This window comes from Theobroma cacao, chromosome 5 (assembly GCF_000208745.1).
Source record: "Theobroma cacao cultivar B97-61/B2 chromosome 5, Criollo_cocoa_genome_V2, whole genome shotgun sequence".
Lineage (NCBI taxonomy): Eukaryota > Viridiplantae > Streptophyta > Magnoliopsida > Malvales > Malvaceae > Theobroma > Theobroma cacao.
The window spans coordinates 24,287,998-24,315,459 of record NC_030854.1 but is presented as its reverse complement, the minus strand read 5'-3'; the positions used below and the strand labels follow the sequence as shown (position 1 = coordinate 24,315,459).

The 27,462-nt window shown below is 34.2% G+C and overlaps 3 protein-coding genes across 3 annotated transcripts; 2 read left to right on the top strand and 1 right to left on the bottom strand.

The window, feature by feature from the left end:
• Positions 11,861–13,771, top strand: LOC18598797 (uncharacterized protein At5g39865). The gene has a single exon (XM_007028484.2). It carries the CDS (start codon positions 12,165–12,167, stop codon positions 13,350–13,352), a length of 1,188 nt encoding a protein of 395 aa, XP_007028546.2. The 5' UTR covers positions 11,861–12,164; the 3' UTR covers positions 13,353–13,771.
• On the top strand, positions 14,753–19,057 carry LOC18598796 (DNA-directed RNA polymerase V subunit 5A). Its single transcript, XM_007028482.2, has 4 exons — positions 14,753–15,381; positions 16,575–16,751; positions 18,015–18,128; positions 18,409–19,057. Exons 1-4 carry the CDS (start codon positions 15,112–15,114, stop codon positions 18,532–18,534), a joined length of 687 nt encoding a protein of 228 aa, XP_007028544.2. The 5' UTR covers positions 14,753–15,111; the 3' UTR covers positions 18,535–19,057.
• Positions 19,474–22,940, bottom strand: LOC18598795 (mitochondrial fission 1 protein A). The gene is made up of 5 exons (XM_007028481.2): positions 22,608–22,940; positions 22,037–22,175; positions 21,179–21,300; positions 20,040–20,103; positions 19,474–19,954 (listed from the first exon to the last, which is right to left on the bottom strand). The coding sequence occupies exons 1-5, from the start codon at positions 22,698–22,700 to the stop codon at positions 19,869–19,871; spliced, it is 504 nt and encodes a 167-aa protein (XP_007028543.2). The 5' UTR covers positions 22,701–22,940; the 3' UTR covers positions 19,474–19,868.

Sequence of the window (27,462 nt, the reverse complement as noted above, 5' to 3'; positions counted from 1 at the left end):
TTATTATAATTATATATATATATATATATTATATATATATTTTTAATATATATATGTATAAAAAAAATCCAAACAGAGTGAGGTCAAGTTTGAGCGAAGCAAAAGCCTACTTTCACTTCCTTTTTACCTGAGATGTTCAATTTGGGTGGGGTGGTTTGCAGCTTTAATTTGGTCATAGAATATGATATTAGGAGCAGATATTTTCTCCCTTTTCTAATTATCAAAAGTTGGATGAAATGCCCCACAAACAAAGCAATGGAGTCATGGTGTGGCTGACTTACACCTATAAATTGGGTACTATGTGGTCCTCCGCATTTTGTCATATGTCTACTTCAATCTGCTTGTTAGGGTACAAACATGCCCACTTACACAAAACGCTCTCTATTGGATTCATCACTCAATTATTGCGTCTGATGCTTTATTACTGCAACGTTTCAATGTAACGTAATGGTTAAAAAGAAAACATTAAAGCGTTTGGTTTGGTGTAGATGAATAATGTTCATTAAAATCCTAAAATACTACATTGTAACATTTAATTTAGAAGCACTTTGCTTAGAATATAGTATTAATTTTCATGAACGTTTCATACCCAACATGGAAGCAGGTCATAATCTCAATATCCAACTCTTATAATTTCTCTACTTGCTGATCTTCATCATCTAGATTTCAGTTGGGACATCTTAATAACAACTTGTTAAAGATAAAACTTGTGAGATTCAATGCTATTTATGTAATGATTCAATCTTTCATTAGCCAGAATAATTTGGTCTTATGGTTCTCAAAGGCTATCAGAGCCTCAATGATTTCAGTTTGTACGTTGGACTTGAATTTTGGATGCCCATGCCTAGTTTAGAAGTGGAAATGAACTTTCTTGTGTAAAATGAAACAATTTGTGTTGTGGGTAAAGTAAATAGAGAAGGGTTTACAATGTTACATTTTGCTTTTATCTGTACTTACTCAGACACTCTGCCCACTACCGTGATTGCCTGCAAATTGCTTCATAGACTGCCAGTGTCAGATATTACTTGCCGTTTTGTTTTTGGTGAATGAATGGTTTGCTTGCTATGAACCAACTGAAAAATCTAATTAAAAATATTCAAACATTAACAACCCTAAGCCTAAGTCTAAGAAAAGAGTTAAAGGGACAAGAAATAATAGAGTGTGATCTAGGGTAATTTGAAGGGTAACTTATTCGAATAAGGCTATATACTGTATATTTAGAAAGAAATAATTATAATTAATTTAGTCAGGAAGATCATTTGTTAACTTGAAAATTTATCAGTAAAATCAAACACAATAATTATATGACATGTATTGACGTGTCAGAAAAGTAAGCCATCCAAATGGAATTAACATTTTTAAAAAAAAAAAAATTTGTCGTTTATATATTTATAGCATAAGTTCAAATAAATTACTTAGTAAGTCCTTAATGAAACATAAATGTTACTACATGAGGAATTTGCAACATAAGACACCTTCATTTCTCTTTGTCCTTACCTAGAGTGTTAAGCATGATGGATTTGTTGCGACGTTAAGTGGACTCCAGGTGGTTGAAATCTTGAGCTAGGCTCATCATTTTAGTTTTAAACCAAATGGCTACTTCCACCTACCAATTAATAAATGCACGTGATTAAACTAACCCTTTCTAACCTCCACACAACTACCAATGGCGAAAGGCTTAAAGAACTGAAAAAGTCGTTGAACTGTATTACTTTTTATAATTGAATTCCTACACTTTTATGGTAACCAAAGAAGTCCTTTAACTTCAGAAAAATTTTAATTCTTTTATTATACCTGCACAAATTCTTAAATCGTAATGAAAAGTTAATGAATTTTAAGTCTGATTTTAATTGTCATTTTTATATCCATAAGACATATAATGTGATTTATCACACGACAAATGATGGATTTTTCCCTTCTCTCCCTTTCACTTTGCCATTTGTCAACGGCTCGTTGGTTGGTTAAAATACAAAATTTGGGTAAAAAATTTAAAATTGCAAGTTGGGATTTGGGCTGAAATTTTAGTCTATTTAATTCCATCTTACCTCATTCAAATCCTTTTGAAAGAAATTGATTTTAAACCCAAGATTGTTTCTTCAAAAAGAGAAGGAAAAATCCATTTTGAAAAAGAGAAAAAGAAATTGATTTCAAAAAAAGAAAGTGGAATCTGGCTAAAAGTATATTGATTGAAACATAACTACAATTAAAGGTAAGCTTCACTAGAGAAAAGGCTAATTTGAAAAGAATAAGAGGATTTTGCTTACTATAGTTGCATATCATGATTATGAGATATAACAGATGAATGTGAAAGCTGCATTTCTTAACATGATTTTTTACAAGAAAAAGTGTATATGATCAAGTTTAATGTTTCATATCCAAAGAGAATGCCAACAAAGCATGCAAGTTTCAAGAGTCCATCTATGGACTTAAGCAGATATCTAAGAGATGAAATATTTATTTTGATGAGACAATTAAAGAGTTTGATTTTATAAAAAATGAGAATATGCAAAGTGTGCACAAGAAGACTATTGGGAGTGCAGTCATTTTTCAAGTTTTATACGTGGATGACATATTGCTTATGGGAAATGAAATACCAATGCTACAATTTATAAAGATTTGGTTGTGCAAAAAGTTCTTCATGAAGGACTTGGGAGAAGCAACCTAAATTATGGGAATAAATATTGATAAAGATAGATCTAAAAGGTTGCTTGGACTCTCCCAATCTACCTAGATAAACAAAGTGCTAAAGAGGTTTAGCATGGAAGAATCTAAGAAAGGATACTAGCTTATGCCACATGCGTAAATCTCTTCAAAGACATGTGTCTTAATACAAAATAAGAGAGAAATCACATGGATAAGATACCATATGTCTCAATAGTTGGATCCATCATGTATGCAATGCTATGAACTAGACTAAATGTATCATATGCTTTAATTGTTATGAGAAGGTACCAATTTAATCTAGGTGAACATTACTGGATAGTAGTGATGAATATCCTTAAGTACTTGAGAAGAATTAAGGATATTTCTTAATCTACATAATAGTTGAACTCTAGGTTAAGGTTTTAGTGATGTGTGCTTTTAACCTGATAATGATGATAGCAAGTCACATGGTGGATATGTATTTATTTTGAATGCAGAGTGATTAGTTTAAAGAGTTCCAAACAAGAGATGACCATAGATTTTACAATCGAGATCAAATACATCTCTGTGTTTGAGGCAATGAAAGGGGCAATTTTTGGATCAAAAAGTTCATTTGTTGAACTAAATGTGGTTGCAAGTATTATTGAAACAATACTTTTGTATTATAACAAAAATGGAGCCATTGCCTAAGCAAAGGAACCAAGGTCTCATTTATCACGACCCAAACTCGAAGACCATGATCAACGTAAGGGTATCAATGGGAGTGACCCTCTTAACTCAAGCAAGCGTTGAAACTAATAAACAAATTACTCAATTTACATTATGAGACTCATCACCAAGGAATCATATACAAGGTATGTATAATAACATATGTATATTTATCAAATTTCAGAATATATTAGTTTGCACGATTTTGTGCTTAAAGTGCAGAAGCAAAACTTTTCAAAGATCAACAAAAACCACCTTGTGGCGATTTCAAAATATAAGCCATCCCATGACAATATCAAAATACATAATGTGTTACAAAATGTAAACATAGTCAACATCCATGACAAACAAAACATAACAGACCAGACCAACGGAGTACAACTCAAAACAAACGGTTGATGCCTATTGAATGCCTTGTTGAACACCTACAAAAAATCAACAGCAGTAATAGCTCATTTCAAGAGACAGCGAGCCAAGCAGTCTAGTATCTGAAATAACAAATGCATTTTACATGTGTGAGTTATAAATAACTTCGTGAGTAGATACGGGGAGGGGGAACAAGCTAAAGGGAAGAGTGTTTGTCAAATACACTTTCAAAGTAATGCAAATACCCATTTATTAACTATTCATAAATCTGCTTCTTAAGCATAATCCAATATCTAAAGAATTTCAAAGTCTATCTCCCAAGCGTAATCAAATAACCAAAGAATTCCAAAGTCCGTTTCCCAAACATAATCAAATATCCAAATAATTTCAAAGTCCACTTTCCAAGTGAAATCATATATCCAAACAATTTTGGAGTCCGTTTCCTAAGCGTAATCAAATATTCAAAGATCTTCAGAGTCCATTTTTTTTCCAAATGATACAAAGTTGTTTCAATAAAATAATTATTTGTAAATTGATTCATAAGTCTCTGAAATGAATTTAAATGTTTATGAACTGATACAAATAATTCAAATGAAATTTAGTGTTAAGAATCAAACTAGAAGTGTTTAAACTGTAAATCAAGATTTTCAAACATTTGGTTTTAAAAAACATTCATTTTTCCTCTTTAGAAAAGCTTTTGAAAACTGTCAAATCTCAAAATAAGCCTAATTTATCGATCCATTACTCAAAAGTATCGATAGATTGTTCAATCAATCCATACATTATTTAAATGTATCAATAAATTTCAAAGCAAATGTAAACCAAACGTGACTAACGGGAATCTATCGATACATTGTCAAATGTATCAATAGATTTTGTACACAATCCAAATTTTCAGCCTAAACTCATTATTAGGACCACACCCAAGACTATTTGTAAAACCCCACATTTTCATATTGTGGAATTTGGTAAAAATTTGAACTTTTAAGAATTATAATTGGTGATAATTACCAATGAAAATTTCTAGTCATTAATGTTTAATTTCTTCATATTATTGAGTTATATCCATGGGAGAATGATGGTTGCAAGAATGGATGAAAAAGGAAACCAAAGATATTGATTAAGCTTTAATATGATAGCCTTTGGATTATGTGAATGAATTATTATTCCATACAATGTAAGATGATGGATGAGTTTTCTCAACTATAATGGCGTGAAATTCTTGCTATGATGATGTTCTAATTGATGTAAGATAAATAAATAAGAGTATGATATGAAATGACGGCCAAAAAAAGGTAATTTTTACAAATCTAAGCTCGAAGGATCGATTCTAGGGCAAGAGAGTTTGATTCTAAGGTGTACATGAACCTTAGATATCTATTGGAAGTGTCAAGAATCAACCTCAAGTAAGGAAAAATCTATTCGTACAAGTTAGAATAACTTTTGGATTAAAAGAATCGATTCTTAGAAATTGAGAAGTTGGTTTTTGCAAGTCTAAAATTCCAAGAATCATTCCAGGAAATCAAGAAGTTGGTTCTTGCAAGTTTGGAATTCCAAAAAATTGATTCTTGGAAATCAAAAAGTCTGTTCTTGGGCTCTAGCGTGGAAAAAAATATAAAACCCAACTCAAGCCATAAATTTCATTTTACACTTTTTAAGCTTACAACTAGTCCTTAACACCATCTAAACCTTCTTTCAACTTCCTAATACCTGATAAGAGTGAGCAACCGGTTGGTTGCAACTGTGTAACCGATCGGAACTGACGTTGGTGGCCACAATTGATTCGATTTTTCTATGCCAGCTGTGGCGTCAATTTTAACCAGCAGTTAAGGGAGTTAGTCCGCTTGGTCTCCGATGACACTTCCTCCCCACCCGAGCAAACAAAAAAACTGACCCATAAAATGAAATTCCCTTTATACCCTCATAAATCCCTTCTTTTTCTTCTTTTCCCTCCCCAATTTTAACATTTTCTCTACAAATCAACCTCATTTGAAACCTTAAAACCCTTCTTCTTTACCTTGGTCATTTCGTTGTCGAGTCCTTACTGTCACCTGCCGTCGCCAATGATTCTTCTGCTAGTGTCGGCATCATCCTCTTCGTTACCGTTCATCTCTTGCTAAGCTACTGTCAATTTATCATCTCATCTTCAAGGTATATTTTTCTCTTGATTTCAATGCACCCTCAAACCAACCAAAATCGACAGAAATCGAAGTCTATTTCGGTTGATCAATTTTTCCTTATGATCGGTCGATTTCGATCGATCATCAAAAAAGCTCGATTTAGGCGATTTTGTTTCTCCCAAAACCGAAACTGACCGACGCTCACCCCTAATACCCCATTGGACAAAGATTCAACCTTCCAACTTAAATCTAAGGTAAGATTTGGAATTTTTGAGTTTAAATCTCATGGGTATGACATAACATTAGGATTTTCTAATTTCAGCTCATTCAAATAAGTTTTTAAGCTAAGGAATTTAGGGGTTTTGCTCTTCAAGGAGGTTGTGAAGGTAAGGAAAGTTAAGGTTGTTCATTTATGGATTGGGTTTGAAAAATGAAAATTTATTGAAACTTAAGAGAATGATTTTTTAATAAATCTACTAGTTTCAAAAATGGGTTTGCTAGAAACTAAAAACTTATGATGGGATTTATTCTATAGATGATTGTTGAGCTCAAGTATTGTCGAATGAGTAAAGTGTGACGAAGCAAGGCTTAGAAGCATGTTTTTGTCAAGGTGAGTGGATAAACCTTTTTAAGTATTTTAATTCGGTAAAACTAAGCATGCTTTATTAAGTTGTTTGACTTGCATGATTTGAATGCCATGTTTACAATATTGAATCAAATGATTTTATCCAAATGTCTTTAAAGAAGTTTTGAAACCTATATATGTATGTAAATATTACAACTATGTATTAGTTTTCAATAAAGGAGGACAAGCCCTTTCAAATGTTTTACTTCAAAAGCTTCAATTCCGGTATGATTACAAGTAAGAATTGTGTATGAATTTATGGATGACAAGTGGATGTTAGCTACCGCCTTTATACTTGATGATTAGCATGATGATTGAGTATTTTCAGAGGATTACGATTCAAGGTAAATTAATACCTAAATTGTTGTTATGGAAAATAAAGATGAACGCTTGGTGGAGGTAGACGTTCCCACCTTTGCTTATGATATATTTTAAATGAGAAATATATAACATGTGAATCATGTTTCTTTGTGATAATATGTGATGTAGTTTTCACATACCCTATAAGAGATCCAAGGCATAACATGATTTTATTTTGATTATGTATTGATGATAAATTAAGATATGAGATAATACTTTCTATATGATTGTTTCCTATTGCTTTCACATGGTGTGAGGTAACATTCCACACATGGTAAATTGTCTCCAATATGATGATGATAGCGCTCCACACGGTGTGAGGTAACATTTCACACATGGTGAATTGCACCTAGTATGATGATGATGATAGCATTTCGCACATTGTGAGGTAACATTCCACATGTGGTGCCAATGCACAATGATATGAGTAGAGTGGTCCCCACACATGGTGAGGCGAAATTTCATTACATGGTGATGACGCTCCATGTGAATGAGGTCAATGTGCCATTTACTACCCTAAATATGGGCTAGGATCCAATAGGCATCATGCATTCATGATTATATTACTTTTGTTATAGTGATACTTCTTGTGAATGTTTCTTGTGTTTATGATGTTTGATTGAGTAGTATATTAAACTTTAAGTTATACGATAGCGAAGATGGGTTAATAGTTAGAATAAATCCCAATGCATTGGTTGAGATATGGATTATCAAGAAAGAATGGCCACTTGAGTCTTATGGATTGAAAATGATCATTTAAGTTATATAAAAAGGAAAAATGCTTACTTGTGTTATATGGGTTGAACAACAATCACTAAATGTTATAATTGGTTTCTCTTGGAGAATCTTGAGCACATGAGTAGCTCACATTATTTATGGAAAGATTGGAGCAAATCACCCTTAGTTTGGGTTATATGCTTAAGTATCATTTCTTTTTAGGAGGATCCAATACCACAAGTAAGGTATAACTTCCTTGTTTTTCCTAAAGGATTTTCATAATTATTCAACTTATTTAGTGAACTATATGTTTATGAAATGTTGATTTCATTATGAAAATGAGACACATTTATGACAACTTTATTTTACGAGAAATTTGAAAATGAAGTATGTTTATCTCAAGATCATGTTTACATTAATGATGTAATTTATGCGAAAACTCTCCCTCTTGGCTTGTCTCTTTCCCATATTCACTCACGAAATTTTTATGACTCACATATTATTTTTAATTACAAATTAGTATTAGCTTATCAGCCACCCAAGTCAGAGAGACATGATCTGTTCTTCTTTCTTGGTAGGTGGTATAGTAGCTTTCTTAAAGCCTATAGAGTCGAGTCATGTACTGCTTGACAAGTCGGTCTTTAATTTTCCATTTATAAATGTTTGTTAAGGATTATTGTTAAGCCATTACATGGCAAGATATTTCTTATGATGTTATTTAAATGCTATGAATGAGGACCCGAGGCCTTGTGAGCACTTAAGGTGTCAATTTACAGAATTTATATGAAATGTACTAGATACAATTACTATGAATGAAATCGTTCACATCTTTATGTTGAGAAGTCCATAATCGTGTGATTCGCCTATGTACTAATGCTTATGATTATATGACTCATGTTATGCATGTATGATGGTGATGATGGAAAATGAGCTAAATTTGCTTGATTGATGAAAAATGATGTTAAGAGGCTTATTGGGGTTTAATGGGCCATTTTTGCATAGGTCCTAGTGCCAGTCACAATCCTTACAGAAAATGGGATGTGACACTAATATCCATACATAATCAACTAATCAAAGTTCATCAAACCAAACAAATATCCAAAGTCCAAATCAAATATATCAAATATCAATTCAAAAAAATCATGGAGTGTTAGATGAGAAGGACAATCAAATCAAATAGTGTCATCACACTAGAACGGTTTGGTACATATAGTCACCTACCATATAACAAAAGGGGTAGAACTTTGTTAGTTACCAACAAACAAACAAATCATTATACATAATGGCTAATGGCTACTATCGTTAGCTACAAGTCCTTATCACAAATAGGCTCCATGAATACATATTACATATTTTCAAATATCCAAAAGTTTGTTTTCGAACGAAGGGGTGAATCCATTCACCAACACATCAAGGGTTAAGACAAAACGAAATTTTGATCATCAACCAAATCCATAATCTCAAAGACAAATTGACTAAATGCTATGGTTTCATCAAAGGAAAATCATTCCTCACCTCAAAGATTCAAGATCATCAAATCATTAATCAATCATAGACAAATATCAAATTTTGAGATAACAAAGATTTGAAAGGCTTGTTCCCCATACTCAAAACTAATACATAATAGACATATTTACATAACATATATAGCTTTAATCAAAACATACTGTAAAACTATTGTTCATAACAAATATATTGAAATACATTTTTATGCGAGGTTGTAGAATATGCATGCTTAATTATATCAAAATAATTAAAAACATCGTATCTACCCACCTTGTTGAAGCATGCCTCTTCCATAACACCTTTCGTCGAACACTCGGTTTTCCAAAAATACCAATTTGTTCAACAGTACCTAACATCCAACTTTCTATCACCAATATCTTGTTCTCTAACTCTATCCTTGACAAATAACCATTTATCCTTCCATAAACTTCTTTAATCATCCATCAATCTAAAATCAACAATTATAATTTAACTTAATAGTGAGTTTTAAGAAGTAACAAGTTAAAGTGTCTTGTAACCTTAACTTGGTGAGGTTTAGTCCCTAGAGTTTAAAGATTAAAAATGGATTTTTTAAAAATCCAGAGCTTATGGAAATCAAAATCAAAAGTTTAAGTGTGAGAAGTGAGAAAACTTTACCTCGAGGAGTGTGTAAAATCAAAAGTTGAGCTTGAGAATGATTTTTAAACACTTGAAGAAGATCCTTGATGTTTGGACTGAAAATAGGGAAAAGAGAGGTGAAAAGTCATGCTGAGGATGAATGAAGGCGGTCGAGGGGTTTTGGGGATTTTAGGGTGTGTTTTATTGGAGGAAAAGTTTGAAATACCTTTATTTTTTTCGAATTTGCGTCTAATATATCAATAGATTTCTAAATCTATTGATACATTTGGTTCTGGGTTGAATCTATCGATACATTATCATCATGCATCGATACATTTTGTCCATAATGCACTTTAGGTGTCTTTAACAAGTCCTAAGCTTATTTACATTTTATTCCATTTAAATAAATGTAAGAAACACCCCCTATTCGGATCCAATAAAAATATCTAAAAAATCAAATTTCAAAAGAATCAACATCTAAATTTTGGTTCTAAGAACAAAATAAAAAAAGTTTAGTTGAAATTAAATTTTGAGTTCTCATTAATCATTGCAAACATACTTCTAAAATTATAGAAAAATCATTTAAGCCATTTCAATATCAAAGGAACCATTACTGCCTTTTTTATTTTCATTAAATTGTTTTACAAAAATCATACATTTTTTTCCTTTCTAGACTTAGAAAAATTTTTGCTTTCAATGGTGACAGCTAAGGCCATGAAGGATAAAAAACATGGAAAAGACTATAATCAATAATCGAAATCATGAATGATAGAGGACAAAAGGCTCACCAAGGAAATGTCCACTATACCATTAGGTCAAATTACCAATTTGTCCTTATGTAAAAATTGGGGTTCTACATCACTAAAGATCCAAACATGTAATACGATGTTATCACTTGATTAAAAGAGATCATATTGGGAGGTGACATGAAGATTAAGCATGTGCCCACAAAGGATGACCTAGTAGATCCATTCATTGAGGCTTTGTCGCAGCAAAAACACGATCAACACATGGAAGGATTTGGTATTATATATATAAGCGATTGGCTTTAAAGTAATTGAGAGATTGATAGTGATAGTATATGCCCTATAATCCAATCAATTGGGTGTAGGGATGCATTATGCTATTTTAAGCATTACATTAGTTAATAAAGGCTTTTTTTTCCTTTATGCTTATAATTGTTATTATTAACTAATAAGATAAAGTCTATGGTGCAAGGTATGGTTTGCAAAGGTAATTATAAAGTGTTATAATTGTGAGATCCCTATTGCACTGAAGCATTATTCCTAGATGTTCCTAGTCCATGCTTTATCGAGATTGAGAATTGATAAAATGGAGAGACTGACATATGGTTATGTTCCTCATTTATGAAGTGAACAATTGATCTTTTAATTTGAAATATGGGGAGATTTAAAGTAATATGCGAGTGCTTGTTATTCAACGAACATGACTCACATTGAGAATTTTATTTGGTGTTTCACTCAATTATTTATAGAATAAATTCTCATGTAATAGTTGCATAAATTCTCATGTGATATCCTTTTTTTGTTTACTTACAAATTTTATCTTTTGAAGTGTTATAAAAGTTTGAGGATCTACTTAAAGTTAATATTTAATGGATGACAATATCAGAAAAATAGTTTTCCTTTTGAGAGAAATAGACATATTTTTAAATTATTCTAAAATAATAGGATGGACACTCAAATTAAAATGAAAGAAATACTTGAACAAATACCCCCTAAAGAATTCCTTAGGAAAACCTATGTTTAGTAGTGTAGTATGTTTTAGTGTAAATGGTTATATTCTTGCATAAAGCAGAAGGAAGGGAAAAAGAAGTTTGGGAGAAAGGATGATGTAGAAAACACAGTGCGGCTGGCACTGACCTGCTTTCCTCAATACCAAGACCTGCTTTTATGGATTTACATGTGCAAAATCTAGTTGAGTCCAATAACCAAGCAAGAGATTGTGACATGGCATCCAAAACAAAATATAGTAACAGAGAAGGTCACCTCATTCAGTCTTGTGAGTTTCCCAAATTACCAAACATGAGCCAAAAAACAGTGGTTTTATTGCATAAAAAATTAAAACCAAACACACCTTAAAACAACTCCAAATCTAGCACGAGACTTACCTCTTTGTCTCTATCCAAACTTCATCTGTTGTCTTGTGCTAATTGCCAACTACTATTATCCATCTATTATCATATCAATTCAAACTCTAAACACAAACTTTCCAGCCTCCAAACTGCATTAATATCACCATCTTCCACTCCCAACTCTCTTGACAGCTCTTTCCCACCAACGCCATTCCTTCTCTGCCTTTCCCTCTAAGCCTTCAGAAATGCACCCGATCTACCGCTAGAATTCCCTTTCTCCCTCTTTCTCCATCTGAAAGGAAACCAAAAAGCAGAACCAAAACTACCCCAAAATAAAGGTCTTCTCTTTAAGCCACAAACTCCAACCCCATAATCCAAAAAAGCGAAACAACAGTCTGGAGGGGGAGAAGCAAAAGATTCTTCGTTCATGGGCTGTTCTGCTTCGAGACCCAACACTACTCTTTTCACCAAAAGCAATAATTCTCCAGAAGATCCATATTCTTGCTCTTCTCTAGAATCAATGGTGTCTTCACATTCTTCACCACCACCAGTTCCTAGAGCTCTTTCACTCCCCACTCCTCTTGTTCACCACCCGCCACTCAGGAAAGGCGATACCCACCACCTTGTCTCTTTAACATCTACTACATATGGCTCTCTCCTGCTCATTGACACCAAAACTTCTGAAATGAGCAGCCAGGATTTCTCTGATCATCAGCCAAATCAACCACCGCACCACAACAACTCACCAGTTCATGCAGACCAAGATGAGTCATTGTCTCCAGATTCTGTCATCAACACCTGGGAGCTCATGGATGGGCTTGATGATGACCGTGATTTTGATCTGGGTAAGACTAATTCTTTTGTTAATACTCATTCGGATGAGCTTTCATCGAAATCTAACGCGTTTAACAGTAAGAGTCTTGATGTGCCTGTAAAGAAATTGGAGGATTATAAACCTACTAAGCCATCGTTGACGAAGCCATTATGGAAACATTTATCTGAAGAATCTTTGCTATCAAAACTTGACCCAAATGTGGTTTCAAGTTATAGACGAGCCTTATCTTCCAGGCAGTTAGGAAGCAATGAGTCCAGAAGTACAATATCTGTGGGTTCTAGTCCTTCATGTTCTTCATTATCAGATAGTTGGTTTAAAGTGCCAAGCACTGAAAACAGAATTGTATTATATTTTACAAGCTTAAGAGGAATAAGAAAGACCTATGAGGATTGTTGTTCTGTTAGAATGATATTTAGAGGATTTAGAGTGCCCGTAGATGAGAGGGATATCTCAATGGACTGTGTGTATAGAAATGAGTTGCAAAGTCTACTTGGAGGGAAAGTAATTTGTCTGCCACAAGTGTTCATCAAGGGAAAGCATGTTGGTGGTGTAGAAGAGATTAAACAGCTTAATGAGAGTGGAGAATTGGCCAAGCTTTTGGATGGGTTTCCAGTTAGAGATCCTAGAATTGTTTGTGAAGGTTGTGGGGATGCTAGGTTTGTGCCATGTCCCAAATGTAATGGGAGCAGAAAGGTATTTGAGGAAGATGAAGGGAAGTTGATAAGGTGTCCAGATTGCAATGAGAATGGGTTAATAAGGTGCCCTGGTTGTTGCTCATGATAACTAAGCCAAATGCTGATTAGGGGATGCATACATCTTATATTTAATTTGTGGATGAAGATTATAAAAAACAAAATGTCTCTAGTTTGACTAACTCCTTGAATTGCTATTTGTAGTAGGGTCTTGTTTGCTACTAGTTTCTTTGTGGTCTGCCTATACTGTCCAGCAGATGGTTCTTATTGTTCATCGTCATTCCGAGCTGTATGAAATAAAAATGTGACAGTTTTGATGTTCAAGATCCAATTGTTTGAAGTTTGTGAAGCATTTCTATGCACGTTTGTCTTGTTCTTGTTCTTCTTCGTTGGCCCTTGGTCTTGATTTGGTATTGTTTCTTGTAAAATAGATTTATTTCAGTAGAACAAGCAGCGGCAATGTTTATAACATCAACTATGAATATGAGCATGCTCAATTCCTTGGTTTCTTTCCTTTTTTCCCTTTTTTTTTTTTTTTATGTATGTTAGTTATGTGAAAGTTAATTCATCACCTACTTGATCTAGTTGCCATTTCACCCTTGTTTCAAATGTTTGTCTTTTTGGTGCCATAGTTTGTAGTGAATCTCGTTCCCAATACAAGGTCTGAACCTGGTATTAGTTCCATTAGCAGGTTTAAACTGTGTGTGGCATCAATTTGAGACATATAATTTAACACCAATTATAGTTGGCAAAGCTAAGGTAACTTGAAAACCTTGTTGGACCCATCTGAACTGTGAACTCCATCTCCATCCAAACCCAAACTTGCCTAACTTAACTTCCGAAATAAGTCCAATAACCTGAACTCGAATGACTCAAAAATCTAACTCGAAATGATCCGAGAGGGAAGAATTCGATTTTATTTTAAAAAGTCAGCAAACTTAATCTAAAATGATCTATGAATTCTCAATAGAAGGATAGAGCAAATGTAGACCATAGTCTTTAAGAAGCACATAGATAAGGTTCATGATAAGTGAGCGAGTTACTGTGTTTAAAAAGAAAAGATGAAGATTGGATTTAAAATAGAGAAAGCAATAAAGATTCCGTTCTTGACAGAGCTGCAGGAAGCAGTAGCATTATGTGTTGGGACAATCATTGGATGAGCTCTTAATCCATTCTTTTCAAGTTTCAAAAACTTTTTTTCTAAGGCTAAAAGAACAATACTTCACTGGAATTTGTTGCATATGTGCCGTGCAGCCAATAAAGAGGAAAAAACAATTACCCAAATAGACCTAAAACATCATCTTTAAATATACTGTGTACAGTACGGATGGGCGGAGCAGAAATCAATGGAGTACTGATCAAGGCAGGCAGCCCTTAAAATCGAAACAGGGGACAGACTGTGCGTCCCCATGGACCATGGTTGAATAATTAATGTCGTAAACCCACAAACATAAAAAAAAAAAAAAAAAAAAAACCCGCGCATGTGCGTTGCAGTCAAAGGAGAAACTCAGCCACTCCATATTATGTTCTTATTGATTCTTCCCTCGTTTTGGTTGGAGAAGATAAAAGATTTGATCTTGAGGGTTTAAACATTGATAACAATACATCCACCAACTTACAGCAACAGAGCAAGTGAACAAGTTGGGCCATTCTAGGCCGGCAGCGTAGGTCATTTTCTGGGTTAGGCTTTGGGTCGCTAAGATTTTAAAACCCAAACCTCACCTTACTATCAATTTATATGTTTCATTGAATTTAACTGAGGCAGCAGCTGTTCCAAGTCCGGCCCAGAAATAAACCTCTAAAACCACAGCATCACGTTCACCCCCACTCCCGCGAGGAAGACAAAAATGGAAGGGAATGGGTTGGAAGGAGATGGGTCAAACGGAGAAGCTTTGGGGAAGTGCTTGAGTGGCATCGTGGACGATGGCAGTACGGTGAGTCACCGATACTACCTGTCACGGAGAACTGTTCTAGAGATGCTGAGGGACAGAGGTTATGCCGTACCCATCTCTGAAATCAACCTCTCCCTTCAAGAATTTCGAGCCATCTATGGCCAAAGCCCTGATTTTGATCGTCTCAGACTCTCTGTTACTCATAAAACTGACCCTTCGAAGCGGGTAAGTAATGCTTTATTTTCTTTTTTTTCCCCTTTTTTTCTGGCTTTGCTTTATGTTGGGGCTGCTCTTTACTCAATTTTTGATCTTGGTGGAAAAATATGATTATGGTGATTCATTGTATCATTAGATAAGAATCTACCTATTGCATGTGTTTTGAAGTTGGAGGACTCAGTTGCATGTTCCTAAAAAATTGTTCAATATAATTTGGTCTAAGTCAATCATGCCCAGACCCTGCTACTTACAAACAATGCCACCTGACTTTGGCAGCCATAGGTTTTAGTTTGTATGTTCCTAAACTTTTCTTCACAAATGGAGTATTTTAACTTGTTAAAATCTATGATTATCTCTCTCTCTCTCTTCACCTACAAATTGTTTTCTCTGAGTTTGTAAGTTTTCAGAAAAAAGATATGTAGGAACTAGGCATAACATGTCTCAGTGTGAGTTTATCAGTTTTGAGGAACTCTGAATTACTACACACTTTGCCTTCCATATGAGTTGCTACTATCTCGTGTTTCCTACAATAGAGCGCTACTGTTTTAATCTAAGATCTCTCTCCAACCCTCCACCTGAGCTAGCCCCAGTAAGAATGCTCCATATAGATCTTTGTGAAATCTGCATTGATGTTACTCTCAGTATATTATGGTTGCAGTCTTCCGTTGATTCCAGCCACTATATATGATCATGTTTGGTAATACTATAGTTGAAATAAGATTGCATTATTGTGACTAGAATGATTGGCTTTCATCTGCCCAGAATGAAGTGCGATTTGTCCTGTACTTCCACAATGTCAAATTGGTTGCATGGGGCAGGAAACATTTTTTTTTATGATTTAGTATTGTTGGAGAATTTTTTTTTTTTGGGCAATCCAATATCTCATTTAATGACATTTTATGATTCAGCCATTTATTCGGTTTGCTATTTCATTTAAAGTATTGGATGAAGTTTGAGGCTTATGAAGTTTGAGCACAACTCAGAAACTTATGTAGATTAACTGATAACAAAGCTGAAGTATCAAACACTTCATTTTATATCTTGCTATCAAAAGATTGCGTCTTTTTCTTGGACTGATGTACTAACTTTTTTCTTGTTAATTGCTGCCAGTCTGTATTGAGAAGTAATTCTTTATTCTTTATGTGATCTGCAATATATAAAAGGAAATTTTTTTTCTCTAATTAATGATTTTTTCCTAGCAGATTCTGGTAGTTTTCTATGGGCCTGGTATGGTTAAAGTTAGTGGGATTCGTCTCATTGCTGGTCTAATTACTAACAAAGAAAGTTTGACTGGGTTGATATTAGTCTTGCAAAACCACATAACAAACCAAGCTTTAAAGGCTCTGGACCTTTTCTCATTTAAAGTGGAGATATTCCAGGTAAATTTTGTAATACAAGTCTTGTCTTTGTTACTTTCATGGACATTGGTTCTGTAAATTCAATTTGATACATGAAAATGTTTTCGTACTCAAAAGCTTTGGCTGCTAGGCCTTTCATGTCCTGAAAATTGCTGCTGCATGCCCTAAGCCGTGCTTCATACATTTACACACTTGTTGATACATCAATGCTTCTCTCTCTCTTTGGTTCATATTATTTGATATTTTTCAGTAGTTTATTATAATAAAGGCAGAGATAACATGCTTATTAGTTGATCTCTTTAGCCTACTTGTGGTGGCAATTTTGAACTTAGAGCTTAAGGTTGGTATATGAAGGATGAAAACTGCTAATGAGTGTATTGCATTTCACTATTGAAGTTTCTATGGGAACTAAAAGCAAGATTATGTGCGTCATTTTATTTTTATACTCATTTAATGATTCAATTTTGAATTTAAACATTTTTTTAATAGTTTCAGAAGGTGCCACATCCTTGTGGAATTGCTTACACATCCTTGTCTCTAGATTACCTCAGGAGATATAGCCATCGGCATGCAAGGAACTTGCATTTTTTTCTAACATGCGGCTTATCTTGACAGTCTTTTCTTCAGGTGGTTTGTACTAACCAAAATTGAGATGTTATTTTGCACTACTAGTTCTAGTCATAGGTTATAAGTTCTCTATATTGTTATCAACAATGTAAAGCTTAAAAATTGTACTACAGTCTGCAATCTTCAACTGACCTTATATTTCCTGTGCCAATTCTATAAATTCAAAAGAATTTGCCGAGCTTGATTCTGTCCCTATAAGATTGTAAGTTTCTTTCCTTCCAGCAGCTAGTCCACCGAGTGAAGTAAACTCTGGACATAGATATAGACAATCAGCTATAGACGATTGGCTTGATCATTGGTTTTTTGTCCCTGAAAAATGAAAATTTTTACTTTTTCTTTTTTTTGAAAGAAATCTTCTATTTACAGTATTAGTCTTTATTAGTTTATAGACCACATACTGTTAGAAATTGGTTAATTATTCTCATAATCTTTCCATCTTATGATAATATGTAATCCTTGTCAAATCTCTCAAGGATAAATTTGTAACTTTTGCAGGCTTTACATGGCATTGTACATTTAAGTCAAGAAATTAGTTCTTTACATCCATTATGGTTGTGGGATGCCAACTCCTTTTGTCTCCTCATAGCTAATATGCAACTTGTTCAAACCATCTTGTACCCCTAATATCTCCTTTACTTTGTGTTTCTTGGTTCTCAGATCACTGACTTACTAGTTAATATTACGAAGCATGTGTTAAAGCCCAAGCATCAGGTATTGACAGAACAAGAGAAACAAAAGCTCTTGCAGAAGTACAGTATAGAAGAGAAACAGGTTAGTCTTTAAACATTAAGAGCTTTGGTCAAATATTACATACACATGTCATCGTTAGCTTTCATATTGTTGTTGTCGTTCAGACATATGTTGCACTAAAAAGATGTGCATACATCATATATGCAATGTTAGTTGTGAAGATTTAAACCTATACCAAATTTTAGGGCAGCTGCATGACAAAATATTGCATCTTTATGTTTATTTTTGGTAGGCTTTAGTGGTTACAGACTTACAGTCACTAACTGTTTGGCATTTGATTTGAATTTATAATTATTTCCAGCTTCCTAGATTGTTAAAGAAAGATGCCATTGCAAGATATTATGGTTATGAAAGGGGTCAGGTGGTCAAAGTTATGTATGATGGTGAGATCACCCAGTCACATGTCACCTACCGATGCGTTTGGTGATGCCGTGATGCGGTTTCCCTTTGTATCTTCCTGTGGGAAGTTGCAGGCGTACTTGTTAAGTTTTTGCCCATCCTTCTTTTGTGGTTGCTTCGTGTGACATCTGTTTACTCTTTATGAACACTGGTTGAGTCTACCAAGTCTTTCTATCTTTAATCAAGCAGCTGACGGTGCAAAATGTAGAACTAATGTTTTAGTTTTAGAAAATAGGTTGTGACTCCTACTCAAGGTAAAACAAGAATTGTGGGTGGAATGGCTTCCATCACCATCCACAGAGATAGATGAGGGAAAATTAGAGGTGGCAAACCGGCGGGTTCAGGTCAGTTATTTTGGATTCGGATCACCTCGAGTTTGGATCTTGATGGATTCAGGTCGTTTTCAAGTCCAGTTGTCTTGAGAATAAAAGTGGTAATTAAATTTTGCATTTGTAAAATATCATTTTATACAAATTGGATCGTTTTAATTTTCAGTATTAAGCTTGGATTATTATGGATTTAGATTGAATCAATCTTGGGTTCATGTTGTTGCAGATGAGGGTTTCTTTAAGTTTGTGTCAGGTCATTTTGGATTTGGATTTTGTTTGACTTTTTGGATCAACTTGGGTCTAGTTGGTTGGCAAATAGTTTCGAAATTGGAGATATGGTACCATTGATAAAAAGCATGCTGGGGCTAAAGAAACGAAAAAGTTACTATTCAACAATGGGTGCCAACCGCTCTCTTGCTGGCCTTGTTGCTAAAACTCGTACAATTGCGAAAGCATCCAGCAATTGACATGCTGTAACTTCAATATCTCGTTTTCGCTGCACCGTCTGCAACAAGTCTTTCATCCTTAAAAATAAACAGAAAAGGAAGGATTTCCTATCATGCCGTTGGAGGCATCATTACTGCCATGCGTGCCATCACTCTTTTTACTATCTGGATTCTTTGTAGGCACTACTGACGTACCGCATCAAAGAACTATCAGCGTATGCTAAATGGAATAATTACAGTTTAATCTTGTCCATGCATATCTATATACCTTTTCACAGGTAGCAAATTCATGCAATTTCCCCATGACAGCAAACTGCAAAATGCTAACAGTAACTCAAGTTGATCACACAAAACGCCCCCCCAAAAAAAAAGCATTTACAATATGGTCAGAGAATAGTGTCTTTGTCATATCTATTAACGAAACTCTCATTTCTATCAGCTAGGCATGCCAAACCGGATCAAAACCACCTGTAGCAATACATTCTAAAACCAAGAGATACTACAACTTTACTTTTGTCACTTATTTTTCCAGTAAAATCAGCAAGATACTTGGGGGGCGCAATCTCATGGGCACAATTTTGGTTTTATCATTTCTTGCGAGACAATGCTGCGGCAATTCCACCCGCAATAAGTCCCACAGCAGTAGCAGTGATGCCAATTCCAATAACACCATCTATATTAACACAAAATATATTCATCATTCTTTCAGTCTATGCTATAATTAATTCTAAAATTTGTAAGAAAATTATAGTTATCACCTTTAGCAATACGATCCTCAACTGTCTTCTTCAGGGCAAGAGCTTGCCTCCAATCTGGTGCAATCTACAAAACCAGTAGTCACATAAGACATAAGATAAGAAACCAAAATAAAACACCAAAAACAAACGTTTCAATAAAGCAAATGTGTAAGAAATGCACCACACTGGGCAGTGTTGGACTAATAAAGACAAAATACCAAAGTTCTAACGGAGGGAAGACACAGACCTACGGTGTCATGTTGTGCAAGTTAAAACATAGTGCTATCAAAAAGTTTAAAGGTAGACACAGAAGAATTTAGAGCACTAAACCAGAGAAAATGCAAATAATTAAACACACACAGCCTATAGCCCACTAAAGAAATGCCAGGCGGTAGAGCTAGGAGTTGAGTTGTGCTTCCAAGATGTTTGCCATTAAGGACTCTTGCTCTTATTGTTTCTTTCTAGCCAATTTTTTTAGAACTTTCAAGGCCAAACTAAATGAATAACTTATATACAATATCAATACTAACGTTATCAAAGGATAGAATGATTATTATAGTCAAATTAATCATGCCATGTACCTAGGAAAATTATACGGTAAAATAAATGGACTTTCAAAAAGAAAGGAGAAGAGGAATGGATAGGCAAATGGGATCATTTCCCAGCACTGTCATGATAGAACAAATCCCTTTATCCTCAACATTTTACACAAATCATTTCTCAGCTATCAATATAAGATTTAGCGTTCAATATTATGTTTGTCAATTTTCATATTTGTTGAGTATGTCTGATTATTACTTCTTTGGAACAGACCCCATTCATAGTTTAAACAATCAATTTTAAATGGTAGACACAACCTATTTAAAATAGGTACCAAATCAATTCATCGATTTAGTAAACGAGAGGCATAGGTATTAATATTAAGAATTTCCACTAATTACGAAGGTTAACAAATCATCTTCTTGCCATTACCCACCTCTACCCCTCACAAAAGTGTCCCTCATTACACTGTTTCGCTTACTTTAGATGGGCAATATATTGTGGGTTAAAGAGTGCTGACTGAGCATTGATCAACGCTAAAACATTCAGAGTAGGTAAAATGCATGACCACCAAGAATTTGTTTTTGAATAGAAAAAGGGTTAAGGAAACACAGACAAACCTCCAAACACTGCTCTACAAGTTGTCGACTTCTTGAGTATTCACCAGTTCTATAATATCCAACAGCCAGAAGATAAAGTTTCTCCCTGTGCTGCAATGGAGAGCTGCTATTAGCCAATGATGCTGCAAAGACAACCATCGTTGAGTTTGAGCCACCATAACATAATAGATAAAGTTATAAACTGAAAGCAACAAACAAATAAAACAAGGAAAGTTAAATAAGAACAAGATTTATTCAAACAACAAAGCGGCGACAAGGGAAATTGCTAAGGACCATAAGTGGGGCTGGAAGAGATGGTGGCAGAAGGATATCTTTAGTATTTTAACTGAAAAGTTTAATGCTTTAATTACTCATAGGGAAGGGCTAACAGGCACTTCTAGTATCCAGATACATTGCATAGAAGGTATTAGACGGATGCATTACCAGCAGTGATGGAAATACTAAACAAGCGCTGTGAAGACCATTAGAATGACTATGACTCATGATTAGGAACACAAAAGTAACAAAGAAACCAAAATCAGGCTTAGAAAAAACAGAAGGACCAAGTCAAAAGCATAGCCATCGATATTAGAAAACTATTAGAAACAGGTAAAAATGTACAATTAGCCAAAGCAATTAGAAGGAGAAAAGTAAGGAAAGAGGGGAGACAGAGAGACCACCTATGAAATTAGAATATTATCAACATGAGTAATATTTGAAAAATATTTATGTTGACAATTTTGAATCCCTATTACTCCAACACAATTACAAAGAGGTCATGTGGTAGAAAGAGTACATGCTACAAAAAGTTAGTAAACATGAATGTGTTAAACAACACTAAAAACCCATAAGTTAGGGAAGATGGTACAAATAATTGACCTTCAAGCATAGCTATCCCACGCTGCACGTCTTCAGCTTGCCTAGAGTGAACAAGTGCCCATGAAAGCCGCATGATGCTTTCACTCTTCAGCTCCTCCGAATCACCCTTAGCAGCATCTGCAACTTCTCTCTCACAGGCCTTCCACCAACACCACAGTCAAAATCAAATGCCAAAATAATGAATGGGAAGCAAACGTGTGTATCCACGTAATACCTAAATCCCAGTAAAATAAGACAACAACATAAAAAACGTTGCATTTTCCTGCCACTTTCTTATAATTCTAAACTTCAGGATTGCTATGATGGCAAGCATTTAGACTTGCTTGTGAAATTCAAATCTTTACTGTGGGTGCTTACAATCTATCCTAATACCTGATATATACCTCCAACACTCAAAATCTTTTGATGTTTTTTTCTCTTAATCTAAGGGGAAAAAAACTATAGATGAGCAAAAAATAAAACCCCAAATGACAAAATTAACCAATCAATGGGATAAACGGAATACTTAATAATCCAATTTAAATTGGATAAACTTTCAAAGAAGAAATGGAAAAGCTGAATGTATACTTACAACAATGATGTCGCGGTCGCACCAGGGGATTTGATCAGCACCACCGAAGAAGGAGCCGACCGATTCGAAAAATTTTCCGATCTTCGCTTCCATTTTTCAATTATCAGTGCTCTATCAGCAAATTTTGACGGGGGTTTAGCTTGATATTTATGCCCCTTTTTTTCTGTCTCTCTCTCTCTTTTGTTTAATTTCCAAATTCTGATTTTATCTTACACATTTTGGGGCCTTTCCCTGTTAAGAGAGCCACGCCAAGCCAAGAAACTTTGCGAATGGATAAATCCGTTGCGCAGCACTTGAGGATTAAGAAATTGACTTTTCCCCTGATTGGTAGTTGCCACGTGAAATATTTTAAGCTTTCTTATATTGAAAGAAAAATACATCATATCTAAAAAAAGTTTAAATTATTTTTGAAACTCTAAGTAAATATTTATTTGTTATATTACATCCAATTAAATTTTTATATTTTCATTTTATATCAAATAACTTTTTATAATTAACTATTGATAAATTACTTTGGTCAAATCAATAATTATCATTTTATATCACTAGACAATAATTTAATATGTTTACGTATTACAATTATAATGATTATTATTTAATATTTTTATACTTCACGTTAACATCATATTAATATCATATAAAAATATAATAATCACTAGAAATAATTAGTTAATTTTAATAATAAAATATTATTTAATCAAAAATAAAAACATAAAAATTTAATTAAACATAATAAAATAATAATTTTTTTAAAAATTTACTTAAATAATTTACAAGTTCTTTAAAATATTATATTAAAAAAATAAAATAAAATTGTACTCCCTCCTCCATTTGTTTCTCACTTTTTTATTTCCGTTTATATTAAAAATTTATTTTTAAATATTATTTTATATTAAAAAGATATTTTAAGAACCCAACCTACAAGAAGGATTCAGAAGAATCCAACCTAACTCAAATACCCAAGAGGGGTACTAGAATAACCCAGCCTAGTCCAGAAGGCCCAAACGAGATGGACAGTTCAAACTCTTCTTCTGCGGATTCAAATCCCACCCATGCCAAATCCAATTTCAGCCCACACCAGTCTGACTTTAACCCATGGTCACACTAGTCTAAATTCATATACATATGTCATATAAACTATAGTATTACACTTATTGTAAAACAATTTCTAGAAACAATTTTCCACGAACAAATGAAAACAAAACTCTAAGCAATTGGAAATGGTTTCTATAATTTTTTTTTTTTAAAAAAAGATACCTTTCCTTTTTCCAAATCAATTGCAGTATGTTATATTAGCATATAGTACTTATTAAAAGTCTTTCTTTAAAAATAAATAAATTTCATTTTCAAAAACTAATAATAATAAGCTTTGTTTCCAAAGGTATTATAGCATCTACAATTTGAGACCTAATTTAAAAGTGTTTTAAGTTAAAATCTTGAGAAATAATGGAAAGGGATTTCTGAGAATGAGACACTTACCTCTTTTTAGAAGTGACAATTTGTTGAGTCGGGTTTGGATTATCTCGAGTTTGTGTTATTCGGAGTAGACATTCAAGTTATTTAGATTTGAAGCATTTTGGAGTTCAAGTTGTTGACTTTTGAAATCAAATTGAATCAGATTTTTGAATGGATCATTCTTATTAAGTTAGGTTTTATCAACCATAATTAAGTTATTCAAAGTCACATTTTCATCAACTTGTAGCATATCTCCAATTTTAATTTTTTGATATTATAAAACAAATTTTCAAAAATAATGAAATCATATAAAAAGAAAAAAAAATTATTGAATAAAAAGTCATTTACTAATTTAATTAGAATGATTTTATATAAAAATTAAAAATTTTCTCTTTAAAAAAACTAGTAATAATTTTTCATTGACTGATATTTAATTTTTATTTTCATTGCTCTGATTATTATTGTTAATTAGTTTTTTATTATTATAAATTTTTTTTTGAGAGGTAAGGAACACAATCTATTTGAAAATAAGAATATATATTCAATTATAATTGAAACATTGTTTTTGGAGGTGATATGAGCAATGTGCCTATCATTGATGTAATACTTCGATTAGGAAGTAATGTGTGTGCACGTGCACAGGGGCATGTGTGTGTTTGTAATCAAGATATCCAAGTTAGAGTTCAAAGTGATAACATGTCATATAGAACATATATATAAATGACCTTGGAAGAGAAATGAAGACAAATAGACATAAATGAATCTAATTGATACTTTTTTTTTTGGGGAAAATTGTGAGAAATGGACCTCATGATAAGGTGATTTTAGAAATAACCATTTATATAAAGTTATCTGTTTCTAGCCAAAAAGAAGCATGAGTAGACCAAAATATCCTTAAAAACATCGTTTCAAATTAAGGTCCCGATATCTCCCTTCCGCTAGAGAGAAAATAGAAATAAATAATAAATGTTGAGTTGTTTGAGCTTGCTCATCTTTCTCTCTCAACTCTTTGAACTGCCTCAACTTTGTCAACTCTCTATTAAGCACCATTGTCATCAGCTCTCTGAATTGTATGAGCTCTGTCAACTCTCTGTTGAGCACCATCGTCATCGGGCTATGGTCTATCTCTCAGCATCTGGCCATATTACTGTAGATTAACGGACCCTATAGTAGAGATGATATCACGATATGTTATTGGGTTTATTGCTGCAACAATTAAATTTTTGAAACATTTGATATAAGTTAGAACAAGGATTAGAAACATTGTCCAGAGTTGTTACACGCCATGCATCTATAACATGTGTTAGCGTTATTTTAGCATGTCATGACGTTGGTTATTTTAGGACAGTTCATGTAACGAGTCAATAATTACACTAATTGGCGTGTCACACGCCATGGGTATTTTAGGCCAGTTCATGTAAAAACACAGTAATTATAGTCATTGGCATGTCAGCGTTGGCGTGTTACAACATTTTACATTATATGCATGGCGTGTTACAACATTTTACGTTATATGCATGGCGTATTACAACATTTTATATTATCTGCATGGCGTGTTACAACATTTTACGTTATATGCATGGCGTGTTACAACATTTTACGTTATATGCATGGCATGTTACAACATGACTGACAAATTCTAGAACACAGCATGTCATGTAATATGTTAAATGATTGACAAAATATTGTTGTTTTCAAAATTTCAGTGGGGTTCCAATTGTGTGACTTGTGATAAGACACGGTGGTCAGTGGGTGGATGGCATTTACAAGGGTGGTGAGTCACAAATGTAGGGGGTTAGGAGTGATTTGTCGTTTGTGGGATTGATAAAGCTGGTTGAAGATGTTGTTGGGGTAAACTCAGAAATTGACGAGATTGAGTTACATGCATTAATCGGTACACCCGGAGAGCTATCACAGCCAATTATCAAGGACAATGAGGAGGTTGCATTAATTTTGCTAGAATAGAGGAATGTTCCGGCTGTGTATGTCAGCATTAAAGGATGCCAAACAAATGTTATGTCACATGAAGAAGCTGAACAACATGGTAATTAGCTCAATCAAAATGAGATATACAATGCTTCACATATACCACAACATTCGTTCCGTAACCCACAACAATGGTAATTGACGTATGCACAAGCGTTTGTGCAGCCTGGTAGACATATGACATTCACAAAACAGTTGGCTGGACAATTCCTATCAGGATGTGCATCGAACCAATTAGTTACTTGTGTCCAACAAACGTAACGATCGAGTGAAACTGTACAGGGTGTAATGGCATTTTCAAATGAGAATACGACACTTGAGGACAACACTATGATGTTGGAGGGTGACACTGCGACATTTGAGGATAATACTGCATCTGATGAGGGAAATGAGGATTTGATCCCTACCGGTGAAGATAAATTTAATGACAATTCGGATGATGGGCCTGTTGAATGGCATGATGAGAGTTCAGACGAGGACTGGCTTTATGACAGTGACATTCTAATTTGCAATAATGTTGAAGGTGAAACAGAACCTATTGGAGGTGTTGATGTAGGAGATGTTCAGTGTGATGACCCCGTATACAATAACCTTATCGTTGATGAGAATGAGATTCGTTCTCCTGGTACATTGCTCCATGACAGTTATCAAGAAAGGGGAAATGCAGGGATATCTCGTACGTGGGTAATTCCAAGTGCAGAAAGGTTCTCCTTCCAAACAATTACAACTGAGGAGTCGACATGTGCCGATAATCGCTTATACGAATGAAGAATATTTTCCTCGAAGGTTGAGTTGAAACGAGTTTTGAACATGTTGGCTCTAAAAGAGTAATTTGGGATAAGAGTAAAAAGGTAATGTAAAGCTCGTTATGAGGTTGGTTGCAAGGACAAGGCATGCAAGTTCAATGTGCGTGCAACGAAGTTACTTGAAGGAAGAGAATATTGGAAAGTTCAAAAGTTCCATAAAGTACACACATGTACTATCGATGGTTTGCAAGGGCGATTTGCAACTGCCAGTGCGAAGATAATTGGTGAACTTATGTCACACAAGCTTCAGGCTAATGGAGTAGCATTGAGACCTAAGGACATAATTGGTGAGATGAAGGTTCAGTGGGGATTGGAATGCCTATATGGCAAGGCCTGGCAAGGGAAAGAGTATGCAGAGAAGCTTGTTTTCGATTCCCCGGAGGAGTCATTTCAACTACTACCCTCATATTTTTGCATGTTGAAACAAGAAAATCCTGACACAGTCATTGCAGTGGCTACTGATGAGGCAGAAAGATTCAAATATTGTTTCTGAGCATACGGGGCTTGTATTCGGGGGTTTAGGGATGTAATGTGTCCTACGGTTGTAATTGATGCGACACATCTGAAAGGCAGGTTCAAGGGTGTTTTGTTTGTCGCTGTATGCAAAG